We start from the raw sequence: 14,043 nt of genomic DNA, 5'->3' as shown, positions 1-14,043 counted from the left end.
TTTTGGGGGCCATAGAGTTGAACTTGTAATACAGGTAGTCCTCAACCTATGACCACAATTGAGTTCAAAATTTCTGTTGTTAAGCAAGACAGTTGTTAAGCAAAATTTCCCCCATTTTACAATGTTTCTTGCTACAGTTAAGTGAATCACCGTAGTTGTTAAGTTAGTAACATGGTTGTTAAGTGAATCTGCCTTCCCCAATTGACTTTGCTGGTCAGAAAGTCACCAAAGGGGATCACATGACGCCAAGATACTGCAACCATCATAAATACACGCTAGTTGCCAAGCAGCTGAATTTTTGATCACGTGACCATGGGGATGTTGCAGCAGTCATAAGCGTGAGAAACAGTCATAAGTCACTTTTTCAGTGCTGTTGTAACTTTGAATGGTCAATAAATCAATAGTTATAAGGCAAGGACTACCTATACTGTCCTGGAGATTGCAGTGGTTATGGTTTGTGATATCAGGACACTACCAGGAAGAGAGGGATAAATAATTCCATCCTAAAATATTTTTGAGGTCTTGGGAGTTTTCAGGGCATAAGGGACACTTAAACATGGCCAAGAGCTATATTACCTGTTTTATTTCTATACAATTCCACTCAAAGTTTTTTTAAAAATTGGAGGCAATTGGAGGATGGTTGGCAGTTTTTAAAGGGCACAGTCACTTGAAGACTAAGGCATCCATATTGCTGCTTTGAATACCTCAACTTGTAAGAGAAAGATCTGAAAATTAGCCTCTGCCTACTCTGAGAAACTCTATTGTTATTCTGTGGGTGCTAGAGTTTACGTAGTTTATTGGGTCATGGAAAGCTCATCCTTGCATTATATGATGCACTCTTCTTTTCTCTATCTCCTACTCACACAGTGAAGTAATACCACTTGACTGTTCGCCTTTTCAGTTCCCACAGAGTCTGATCCCAATTATATAATAAGACATGGATATGCTAATCTTCCTTGCACAGAACATACCAGTGTCGCTGTTCGCAGAAAGCTCTGTCTGTACCGGTTGGATGATGACAGGTCCATTCTTAAGGCTTTCAGAAGGTTCAGAGGAAACCTGCAGCATAAAGTTTGGTCATCAGAACTACTAATTCATCCTGAATGTTTGTAGTGTTTTATGCAGTATGGCAATCAACAGAAGTTCAGGTGGAACCAGTTTTGAAAAAAATGCGACCTGATTAAAAAATGAGTAAAATGAGTAAAAAATGGAGGCAAAATACTGTAGATTTGTGAAATGATCACTTCTGCAGATTCATTTCTCCAAAACAATGCATTTTTGGGAGTAAATCTAGCCAATTCATAAAATCCAGACAACTCTGTTCTGATTGAATTTGTATAAGAATGCACCATTAATCTCTCATTTTTATTCTCCTACCATGGAGATATTTTTGCAAAATATCTTCATGGTAAATCAAAAATATCAAAATGATTTTGTGTTAAAAACAGAATAGCATGAAATGATGGACAGAACAGACAGATAGATGATAGATGCTAACTAATTAGGTAGCTAGGTAGCTAGGTAGCTAGATAGCTAGACAGACAGACAGACAGACAGATAGACAGACAGACAGATAGATAGATAGATAGATAGATAGATAGATAGATAGATATTCTTCAGGAGTGTTTGAAGCTGTGAAGCAATCCTTCAAATGTTTTGATGAAGCAAAATTGGTCATGTTTACATATAATGGAGTTTCTGTGGGACTTCTTCCAGAAAAATTAGTGAATTAAGGTGAATCCACTCTAATCTACAGGCTCCACCCTTTTTTCCCCTACTTTGAATATTGTCCATCTCATGTAGAGTGAGCTCTAGAAAAACAGTCCACTTATAAGTCTGAATCTTTTTTTTTCCAGGAAATAATACACCACAGTCTGCTAAGATAGCTTGAAAAGAATGGCAGTGAAGGTCACCATTCTAAATTTTCAACTTTAAAAAAAAAGAATTTTGATGAACCTGTATTTTTTATAATATATATTGCTTTGAAGGTTCCAAATCAGTTGATGAACTAGGAAACATATATGGCCTTCAGTTTTCCCCAAAACCTAGTCTTATCAGATGCAGGGAAATGTGTAAAAGAGTGAAAGATATCAATGTATTGGACAAATCTCTGGTTACATGAAGCCAAATAACTGCCAAGAAAAGCACCAAAGATACACACTATGGTGTAGAAGGGCTAGTTCCATGTTATTTATATGTCAAAACATGTAGAGTGCCGTGCATATTTTAATACTACTTAAATACTGTATGAGCCAAGTGCTTTTGAAAAATATTGGAAATCAAATCACTGGGAATTATGGGAGCTGAGCTCCACAACACATCTAGAAAACAGCACATTAGGTAGGGCTAATATACACAAATGTTTACTCAAAATTTTACCTGTGAATATGATATTTCACTAACAGGACCTTGGTCTTCAGATTCTTTTGGAATGAACTGTGCATTTCCCATAACAGTGGCTGTACTGGGAGACAAATGAAACAATTAAGTACAGATGAATGAATATATTTTAGCCAAAAATCAGGAATGGACAATAAGATTGCTAAACTTCGGCTTGTAGGAGCACCAGTCATCATGGTCAGTAGCAAAGTATGCTATCAGGTGTAGTTCAATAACAGCTGGAAAGCATCAGATTTTGCATTCTAAGCCCTGTTTTATCATTACCAATGACCCTTGACTTACAACCCTTAGTTTAGTGACTGTTCGAAGTTACAACAGCACTGAATAAAGTGACAGCTGGTCCTCAGAATTAAGACCATCTTCATGGTCATATAATCAAAATTTGGGGACTTGGCAATTAACATATATTAATGAAGGTTGCTGGGATCACCATATGTGACTTTCCTAGCTGGCTTCGGACAAGCAAAGTCAAAAAGGGAAGCCAGATTCACTTGACAATCATGTGATTCACTTAACAATAGTGGTAATAAAGGTGGTAAAATTGGGACCTTACTCTACTTTCCTGCTGTGGCATGTTTAGAAAAAGGATTCCTTTCTCAAACAAAAATAAAAATGGAAGTTCTCAACATTTTTCTTTCCCTTTTCCTCTGGGTGACTGAAGTGCCTGATTGGAAGGAAAAAAGATGTGATTGGTTTTTTCTGTAATGATTTATCTGTTTTTCCTGGTGGTGAAAAAAGAATAAGCATATACAGCAAAATTTATCATGATGCAGCACCATCAGAAGAACAGGGGATGAAGAGAAGTCTCATGTTCCCAATTTTGAAACTGTTAGGTTTCCCCAGATAATAGAATAAATGTTCTTCACTATGATATATATCAGAATTCTAAATGTGCAGTGCTAAGTAATCCGAGTTTTGAAAAAGCCAATATGAAGTACCCAATTTTCTTATCAGAAAGTTGAAGGGATGTTTTCAGACTAAGGTTTATTGCACCAAATATTTTAAGAGCCTCCTATGATATTAGCTTTGTTCAAATGCTGAATTGTCTTGAGGATCCACAGGAAAATTAGCATTTCCAGTATTTTACTTCTGCAGGATTTGGGGGTAGTTTGGTCTTTGTCCTCCTTGCTCCAGATGTATCATTCCTTTAGAGCAGACATGTCAAACTTGTGATATCACATGACATGCAACGTATCGGGACAGTTTTGCCATTGCTGGCAATGGGGTGGGTGCGGCTTCTTCATGATGCATCCAGCCCATGGGCTGGCAGTTTAACACCCCTGCTTTAGAATATTTAGGAGTATTCATGGATTTTTAAAGGAAAAAATGGCTTAACATGCCTTTCATTCATGTTTTTCCATAATATTTTTTTAAGGGCACATTGACACAACTCTTTAATTTCAGCTTGAATATGCTGAGCCCTAATTGTTATTTAAGATCCTGATCACATAACACATTTTCCTCTCTCCCTCAGCCCATAGTCAAGGCTGCGTGGTTTTGAGGTTTTCTGATCTAATGTTTTCCATCTACATCCAACAAAACTACAAGTAGTCCTTGACTTAGAAAATTCATTTAGCGACTGTTCAAAGTTATAATGAAACTGAAAAAAATGACTTATGAGTGGACCTTGCAACTAAGACCATAGCAGCATTTCCATGGTTACATGATCACAGATCAGACACATGGCAACCGGCATGTATTTATGATGATTGAAGCATCCTGGGGTCATGTGATCACCATTTGCAACCTTCCCAGCCCACTTCCGACATGCAAAAGTCAATGTAGGAAGCTGGATTCACTTAATTTGCAGTCAGATCTTGACAGAGGACGAAAGCCACCAACCTGTCCATCTTTCAAAATTCACTTCCTTTCCAGCTTCTCCCTGTGTCCACTCCAAGATGAGGATAATGACTTGTGAATGCAAGGAAATATATCTACCACAGTACCTTCACTTAACCTGCAGTAAACTATTAGGACAGCCCCACTCATCACTGTGCCAAAATAGAGGTCAGCTATGGGGAAAATTACAATGCTCTACATTTGCCTCACAGACTGCGGGAATGCACATGAATTTTATGGCCTGGGTATCTCTATATTAAGAAAGAAAACAAAGTGGAAGCTATTTATTTACTGCCTGCTTTAAAAGACATGGGAGTGAGGGGATTTTTGTTTTTCTGAGTTCTGGACTAGTTTGAGGCAGGTTGGATAGAATCACATTTCTTTGCAGGAGTGTCTATGGAATGAGAAAAAGCCCAGAGTCACTTTTCAGAATGTGATGAGCAACTAAATAAATAAATAAACGTTGAAACAGTCAAGATGGGAGTTTCAATTGTGCAATCACAATCATCTTAACTGTTTTGACCATCCTCTTTGGCACTCCTGTTTCTTTGTGACACCCCTTATTCTTTGTGCTCTCCTGCAATATGTCAAAGTCAAATGAAGCAAAGAGGACTGCAGGATGGCTCCCAAACACTTGTGAGGAAATGAGTTGTTAGAAATGTGCCAATGTGGGAAGGTAATGTAATCTATTTAAATTTATTTTGACTGCCCATTCCAAAAACTCTGGCTGGCTTACAATTTCCAAATATACAATTAAAACACTTAAAAACGTGAAACAAAATGTAATGAACTGGATTGAAAACAAGCATAACAATAAAAAACATGACATGGGCTCCATAGACATATTAACTCGATTGGGAAGTATTGCCATAGAAATCTCAAAGAAATGGTACTATGTTGGTACTATGAAGCTTAACATATTTATGATGACTTTGGTTTCTGCAGGCTACAGCAGCTTCATTAATTTATGCCACAATAAATCTGTTAATCCTTATGGTGTCTCTTTATTATTTGTATTTTAAGGATGTCACTAAATTTGAGCCATAAGGGCTGGAACATAAGTCTGGAACTAGAAATCATTGATGCCTTTCCAAATTTAGCTGTGACAAAGAGCAAGAAGGAAAAATGTTTTGGGTGTGATTGCCTGCTAAATAAATATCCGGTTATGCAGCCAACTAAATCACTTTTTAGCGGATGCCATTGGCATACTCACAGAACAAGCAAAAAGCAATGGCTTTTAATAATGTCACATGCTCTAATCTTGAGTTAAGGAAAAACATGAGAGTGACAGTGGAGACCAGCTATGGGAAGGTAAATTCTTTGGATCTCTCTCCATTCAGATGAAGTCATTAGTCTGCTTTGTCGAAATAGGCAGCAAAGGGAAGGGTTTGGTATTAGTCACTGGAGAGTAAATAAGAACCACCCAAGAACAATTCAAACAAGTTTACAGCACAGCATACTCTGCATTGCAAGACCTTATAACCTCTCTCTTAGCCTCAGAAACAAGCCTCCAAGTTTTTCATGCACATCACAAGACTGATTCATGCATGACTGCCATACAGACACTTGAGTCTTCAGAAAGAGAAATCTGGGTTTGCAAAAAGCTAGCATAGCAAATGTTTGGAATAAAACTCTCCTCCATCTGTCACTCATCAGTCAAAATTGATCCATCCTAAACATCTTTGAGAAAAATTATATCTATATATACGAAAGGAGTCATCAAAAGACATTGCCCCAGAGTAGTGTGGAAAATTAAAGCGCTGCTTGCTTGTTGGCGTATATTATCAGCCCTAACAGACATTATCAATGGACTTCTTGAACTCTTAAACCTGCAAAAACCAAACCATTTTTTCTTCCTTTCTGAAATTATTTCTGGTTTGTACTTCTGAGACTGAATTCCTCCATAACCATTTTTCCCTTTATGTTTTCTATATAAAAGACAGGTTTCTCTCATATTAATGTCAACTTCAGATGACTTCACAGACACAACAATGTAATTTTCTTGGCAGCAGAAAGAACAGATTTATCACTGGTTCTTCCAGGATGTCTTCTGATCCCTCTGTCTAGAGTCAGAAATATTTTGGTATGGATGGCACATCATCAGAAAATCTCCAAGATGTAGGCTGAAGTGAGAAATCGATAAGACCAAAGTGTGTGTGTGTGTGGGGGGGAGGAACAAAGCTCTATATTGCTGCAAAAACAAAACAGCATTGACATGTTCAGCACTTTCAGCATGTCTTAAAGGAGCCTTTACTTTTTACGCAAACTAACAACTAACACCTTTACAATAAAAGAAAGATGTCATCTTATATCAACAAAAGCAGGGTGCCCAACCTTGGCTACTTTAAGACTTGTGGACTTCAATTTTCCGAATATCCCAGCCAGCCATGCTGGTTAGGGAATTCTGGGAGTTGAAGTCCATAAATCTTAAAGTTGTTAAGGCTGGACACCCCTGAGCTAGAAATTGCTAGAAAGTACATGGAAACAGCACAACTTCCCTTGTCCCCTCTATTATCATATTATTATAAATTATATCACTTTTACTTAGAGCTTTCTAACGTAATTTTACTATTATTAGTAAAATTATAGGTTGTGGCTAGGTAGAAAGTCCGCGCATTATAGGTTGGCTTATTAACACAAGAAAAATTTGAGCTATGAGGTATAACTCAAAAATGAACATAACCTGTTATTTGTGAGCAGCTTTAAAGAAAAATGGAGATAATGACAGGGAGGTGCCTCTCTGTCACTAGGGGAACACCTTCAAAAGTAAGGAAAAACTATGGAAAGGGACAGGCTTCTTCTGATCTTGGTTTTTCTGCTGTTGTTTACATCTTCAAATGACAAGGGTTTGTATGTACACATGTGTGTGCCTCCCAGTTAGTGTTGACTCCAGCTGCCCAGACTAGTCCCTGCACTTTTCTTGGCAAGAGTTTCTCTCATTTTTTTCCCCCTTGCTTTCTTCCTAGGGCTGAGAGAGAGGGAGTGGCCCACGGTCACCTGGTTGGCTTCATGTCTAAAGTGGAACTGGAACTCACAGTCTCCTGATTTTTAGCCCAGTGCCTTAACGGCTACATCAAAGTGGCTTTCAAAAAATGGCAAAATAGTAATAGTAATAGTAGCAAAGTTGGAAGGGACCTTGGAGTTCATCTAGTCCAACCCCCTGCTCAGGCAGGAAACCCTACACCATTTCGGACAAATGGCTGTCCAGTCTCTTCTTAAAAACTTCCAGTGTTGGAGCATTTACTGCTTCTGGAGGCAGGCTGTTCCACTGATTAATTGTTCTTACTGTCAAGAAATATACTGGTTGTCGCCTGTTGTGAATTTTATCTGTAAGAAAGCAAAACTCTTAACAAAAAGCCCTACAACAAATTACTTTTAAATATTACCTATCCTCTTCCTGTGCGCTCCAAAGCAGCATAGCCTAACAGTTCATTTTGTTCTCATAAATGCCCCATTACTTTGTTTGCCAGAATAGTTTCCTTCTTGGGAAGCAGAGATACGAACCGGGTTCTCCCCAGTTCTGAATTTCATCTGCTGCTTCCCAGAGAGAACTGTAAACAGGAAGCTGAGTAGAGGAGCCCTGATTTTTCCAACTCGGTGCACTACGCAGTCTCATTTTTCCAGCTATTGCCTATGAATTGGCTCCATGTTGTAAGCTTTGGGTAAGAAGGAATAGCAGATATGCTAGCCATATGGGCAAGTCTGGAAGCTGGCAAAATCTCTGAGAAACACCCTCCCTCCACTGCATAAGGCAACGAAAAAGAAAGGGAGAAGAAAGGAGGAAAAAAAGCCAACCAACGAATCAACCGAGTTGCAGTGTGAAGTTTTTATTTTTTGGTTATGAAGTTAAAAGTAAGATTAAAATATACATATTTGATAAACTAGCCAGGATGCTAATAAATGCTATTTAAACACTGATGGATATTTAACATTAACTAATATACATACAGTACATGTAAACAAATTGTACCTTGCCTGTGTTTGCAGAACGAAGCCTGGCTCAGCTATGCTGCTGATCTCTTCTGGAGCTGTTCAGCGACAGGTGCTGCACTATTTAAAAATCTCTCCCAACAGGTACCTTGCTTTGCCTTGAGCAATATTCAGAGTGTGTAAACATTAGGTACGGCTACATGGATAGGGTGGAGCTTTGGACACTCAGCTATTTTTTTTTCTTCCTGGCTTCCAGGGCAATACAAGTCTGCTCTGTTACAAGTATGCTTTCCATCATTAATAGTGCCTGCAAGTTCTGTAGAACCCTTAAAAAAATAATCAGAAGACCACGAGGCTTACAGCTAGTTATGTATTACTTGTTGCTTCAACAAAAAGTAACAATGTGATCTTAAGTGTGTTTATGCAGAAAGAAGGCTCACTTAATGGGAATTACCTAGGGCAATGGTGGCGAACCTATGGCATGTGTGCCAGAGGTGGCACTTGGAGTCCTCTCTGTGGGCACGTGTGCCGTTACCCTAGCCCCACCTCCCCCCGCAATCCCCTCCTCACCAGCAGCCTACCCAGAGGAGAGGCTCCCCCAGGCACAGCCCACACGGAGCAGTGAAGCAAGCACATGACAGACGGGCAGCAGGGGCAAGACTCCACCCTCGTGCCCCATCACAGGCAGATAATGTTGGGGGGTGCAGGTGGAGGGCGTGGCTGCCATGGTGCTGCAAGACTGCCTGGGAGATCTGTGGTGAATGGCCCTGTGGGTGGGTGGAATGGGGGGTGGAACTGGTGACGGGCTGGGGGGGTGGGCTGGTTTCTGGACACTTGGTCTCTAAATGGTTCACTATCACTGACCTAGGGAATATAGGATGGCAAGAATGTGGTGTATCCACATGAACAGGAACTGGAGCAGTTGATGGCTTTCTATGAGCAAACTGCACAGCTTTTTGAAGAAAAGGCTGCTTTAATTTGGATTCTATATTCTCAACAAGGGTTTGTTCTGTTGCTTTGAATTCTTTTCAGTTTGTAAATCTGGGAGATAGTATGGAGGCTACTACCTGCTTACTGGAATCTCACCCTTCATAGATGATTGGATCAGCCAGAATGGTGCTTAAAGGAAGTGAAGAATGTCTTTTTGAAGGTAAGTTGTGTCCACCCTATATAAAACAGGCAGTTATAGGATCTCAGATGGGGGAATCCATCCCTTGCTCTGGGAAATTTGTCTTATAGGCAGATTACATTTTGTTTCTGGGGAAAAGTGATCAATAAAATAGTGATCTTGCAATTTCAGAGATATCTGGATAATATTGAATATCTGAACTCATTTCAGTTCAGATTTCAGCTAAGATACACTACTATAACTATTTTAGTTATGCATTGATTTATATCCAATCTAGAGACTGGTTAGGAAATAGTAAAAGCCAGCTAGATCTCTTTCATTGAGCATGATATTTAGCATTTAGCAATAGTTCAGGCCTTTCCTTTAAGACCATGTCCAGTTAATCAATAATCAATCAATCAATCAATCTATCAGAATACAGCTGGAAGGGACTTTGGAGGTCTTTTAGTCTAAATCCCTGCTCAAGCAGGAGAACCTATACCATTTCAGACAAGTGACTGTCCAGTCTCTTCTTAAATATCTCCAGTGATGAAGCAGCCAAAACTTCTGAAGGCAAGCTTCAGTTAATTATTCTCACTGTTAAGAAATTTCTCTTTAATTCCAGGTTGCTTCTCTCCTTGATTAGTTAATGAGAAAACTACATAAAGAAACTATATTTCAACATCTAGAAATGGAGATCCTCTGACAAGGTATTAAATTATCTTCCATGGGTCACCATCTATATTAAATTACAGTAAGAAATAAACCAGATGTTGGAGTGGAGTGACATCAATACACTGATGACATTCAGCACTACTGCTCTTCCTTATCTATCTCAAGGAACAACTGATGTCCTTATATGTTGAAATTTGATAGTGGCATCAAGGACATAATCAGCTATTATTTCATCAGAGATCAGTGCATCAGAGAAAACAAGATGGAAACAGTTCAGAAGGATAGAGCTGCTTTGGAAAGTTCTTGCACCAAACAGACTATTGAAAATGCCTCAGTTCCCATAGGGAGGACATCTATTGCCAACTATTCTTAAGTTTTTGGTTGGTCACTAAATGGTTATAAGTCAAGGAGAATCTGTATAGGTAGTATAGGGTTGAATGCTTTGTGGTTCAAAGTCTGCAGCAATTCAGTGATGTGAACTACCGTAAGCCATTTCAATAGACCATGACAAGGTTTATTTGAATATAGAATGCTTTGTGAGCAAGGTGATTGGATTTTGTGAATCAAATTTAGCAAGTTGTCTGAATTCAATCAGTAAGTCTATAATTCTCTCCTCATCAGCCTCCTTCTCCTGCTAGAAACAGTTGCATAACATTCTGAAGTCATGTAGGTAATTTGAAAGCCTCAGTCTACCATAGGAAAATGGCCAGAGATTGTATTTTCCAAAATCTAATACCTTTAATACAATTCACAGATTTGCTAGTTGAGTCAGTACCATCCATTCAATTTATGATAGGCCAATTTAAAGAATGTTGGTATATTCAATGGAAAAATCAAGAACTGGCTAAAAGAATGTATGATGCTCATAGTATATTTACAAAAAACATGTTACTTGAACGATCCATGAAAAATAAATGAAAGGGAGCTGAGCTTTCATGTATAGTTGTCTCATTTATTTATCAAAGAATCTATCACATGAAATTCTTGCTTTTGTTTTTATTATGACAATCTATGACTTAAAAGTGAGTCAGAAATACCAACAAGATCATGGATTCTTAACCCAAGTTACACAAATGACATGGTAAACAAGATTGCTCCATGCCCATATCCTTAAAATGTATTTTAATCCTTTTCTCACAATACCAAACCTGTATGGCAACAAGGAATTTTGACATTTGTTTTCCCCATTGGATGGAAATCACAATTCCAGGGAAGATTGGGCAATCTGTGTCTCCTAGATTGTATAGAATCCAACTCTTGTAATTGGCCTGATTGCTAAAAATAGCATTTCCTGCTATTTTTAAATGGGGACAGATAATATTTGAGTCCAAGTTCTACATCAGGTATATCACAGTTAAAAAAAAAGTAACTTCCCAAACATCTCCTTACATTAGCTCCACACACATATGAGATACAGCACCATCCATATTGGCCTCCCACAAAATGTTGAGTCCAGGCCTTGGTCATTAAAGTGCTCACCATGCTACTCTGTCAAGCACACAGCTTCTTTCAATTGTTGTATGTTCATCTTTGCATCAGATTTGATGTTATCAAGCAGTGTGTTCTTTGCTCCCTCTTCTTTGTCCACTAACCATTCCTAGCTTCATTGCCTTTTCCAATGAATTTGCACATATGACATGGCCAAACTAAATCATCAAACGTTGTACACAAGTAAATGGTTAAAAACAGCAACACTTAATATTATTTCTATTTAGTATTTTGATATACTGCACATTTAACTTGATTAAAGTTACTATATAGAACAAAAAAACAGCAGCACATAAATTGTACATTCTGTGCTACATGGTATTTCATTGTTCATGCATGCCAAGTGATAGTTGTTTTAATTCATCAAATCAGTGAGTTATTAATGTGTTGTTCTATTTCTTTTGCAAATGTTGGACTATGTGTTCTTTAGACTTCTGGAGTTTTATTTCTGCTTAATTTCATGGTCCTGTCCATGTAGTTTTACTGACAACAATGTTGAAATAGTTTCCCATTCCTTTCTCCAGGAAACTCCAATTTTGTGATTTCCTGGTATTTTTCCAATCATACACTAACCATATTTGAACCCCAGCTTCATACTGCAACGTAGCAAGAACACATGAGTAATCAAAATAAGGAAGAGGGAATAGCAGGAATACAAGCTCCATCCCCTTCCTCTCTTATCTTCACCTACCCCACCATCTCAGGTTCCAACACTGTTGTTTCTATAACACTCACATGAGCACAGTTAGAAGTCTCCTTGTGACCTCAGAATGTGTTTCCTGGTATCTGCAATTAGCACCAGGCAAGGTTTTTCTTTTTCAGATTTTGCCACTGATTGAGGCAAACAGAGGAAATTGGGGAGGGGGGGAAGCATATGCCACCCATTTCTCTCTCCACCTTGAGAATTTTGAGGAAAAAGAGGAAGAATGTTTGTCTTCAAAGCTCCTTTTATGTAGCATGGATTGAGTGAAGTTATGAATGCTCCAACACTGGAGGTTTTTAAGAAGAGATTGGACAGCCATTTGTCTGGAATGGTATAAGGTTTCCTGCTTGGGCAGGGAGTTGGACTAGATGACCTCCAAGGTCCCTTCCAACTCTGTTATTCTGTATTCTAAGGGCAGAGAAAGAGCTGGTGGATTATTTCCATCAAGCTGTTATAAAGAGATCACAGTGTTGCTGCAGAGGGATTTACAATGTACCATGATTCTAGTTCTACAGTCAAAACTCATGGATTGTCTGCACTAATGCTAATTAACTGGATCCTTGAAGAGACAAATCCTTGATTTATCATCAGTTATCAGGATATTTTCATTCAGGCTCAGCCCTGTGGCATTTGTTCTAGACAATATTCTCTTTATTTGCTTTGTATAGAGGATTGTTGTCCTATGCTGCCTCTAGAGTTTAGTGCTACCTAAGATTCATTGTGTCAGCTGATGTGCCTTGATCTTGGCCTACTTCCCACATTTAGTTATAAATACGTCCTTAATTTCTGCTTCCTTGAAGATAATATCAGCATGCAAAAGAGAGAGCTCATTTAATACTGGGCGTTGAAAAAAGATCTTCTGCCCCAGTACAAAATACTGCTTTCTAGGCAAACAATTCAGAGCAGAATTGTGTTTATGTGTTTGTATTCTGTATATTCTTTGGTTCTCTCTCTCTCTCTCTCTCTCTCTCTCTCTGACTCTCTGACTCTCTGATTTGCTATAGGGTTATTACTTCTGAACTGCAAAACCCCCAACCACCACAAAATGGGAGCAAAGAGACATCAAAAATATTAACAGTTTGCTGCCACCTTGTGATTGTCTGGATTATTACAGTTTAGATCTGCAAAAACTCATCCATTTCTTTTCCTTCTTGAATAGTATTTTATAAGTATGATCAAGTTTAGATATTATTTAGGGAGGATTAAAGAACAAAATCCTGGAATCCTTTGAGGAATTTGCCTCAAACTGAATTATGATGTTTAATTTTAAACTATTGGCATAGCTGTAAGAGTTTGGGGACTGCTACTTTTAACAGATGATATTAATATTCCTGGATAGTGGAAATGAAGGAAAAAATTATTGCTGAATCACTGTTGATTGTGAACTATGAACAATTAAAGCAGAGCTCAAATAGAAGATTCTGGATATGAAAACTTAAATTGTGCATAGACAAGTTCATACTAGAACTTAGGGAAGAAACTAATGGGCCGGATACTTTTTTCAGTTTACTATAAAGTACAGGTAGTTCTCAACTTGTGACTGCTTATTTAATGATAGTTCAAACTTATAACAATGGCCTTGGAAACAGTGATTAGCAGCCTCAGACTTATGTATGTCACACCCTCCCCACAGTCATATGTTCATAATTTGTATGCTTATAAAAAGAAGAAGAAGAAGAAGAAGAAGAAGAAGAAGAAGAAGAAGAAGAAGAAGAAGAAGAAGAAGAAGAAGAAGAAGAAGAAGAAGAAGAAGAAGAAGAAGAAGATTTTTTAAAAAAATATTATTCTTTTTCTTTTTTAAAAAATAAAAGTCAGATGGCCCAGGATAGTTGATCAGGTCATTTTTGTAGCCATAAGTATTATATCCCTTATCCTTGAATTATTCCCAGGTCAAGGAGAA

The 14,043-nt window shown here is 38.2% G+C and overlaps 1 protein-coding gene across 7 annotated transcripts in view; it reads right to left on the bottom strand.

Annotated features, from left to right (window-relative positions):
• The window catches only part of BCAS1 (brain enriched myelin associated protein 1), a 55,269-nt gene extending 46,919 nt beyond the window's left edge, over positions 1-8,350 (bottom strand). For 3 of the 7 annotated variants that reach the window (XM_039343936.1, XM_039343940.1, XM_039343942.1), the window contains exons 1-3: positions 8,210-8,349; positions 2,380-2,464; positions 972-1,059 (exon numbers count right to left, since the gene is read on the bottom strand). In XM_039343936.1, coding sequence (XP_039199870.1) covers positions 972-1,059; positions 2,380-2,451 — 160 coding nt within the window. In that variant the 5' untranslated portion in view covers positions 2,452-2,464; positions 8,210-8,349. Of the gene's footprint in view, positions 1-971; positions 1,060-2,379; positions 2,465-8,209 lie in introns of all 7 variants that reach the window. The other 4 variants (XM_039343943.1, XM_039343941.1, XM_039343937.1 and 1 more) reach the window with 4 other exon arrangements.
• Between the last annotated feature and the right edge of the window lie 5,693 nt (positions 8,351-14,043).

Source organism: Crotalus tigris, unplaced genomic scaffold, assembly GCF_016545835.1.
Source record: "Crotalus tigris isolate CLP2741 ecotype Arizona unplaced genomic scaffold, ASM1654583v1 scf7180000017881.257975618366:2651188, whole genome shotgun sequence".
In the NCBI taxonomy this organism is placed as follows: domain Eukaryota; kingdom Metazoa; phylum Chordata; class Lepidosauria; order Squamata; family Viperidae; genus Crotalus; species Crotalus tigris.
The sequence above is the reverse complement of the archived record's forward strand: the minus strand, read 5'-3'. Positions and strand labels throughout refer to the sequence as shown.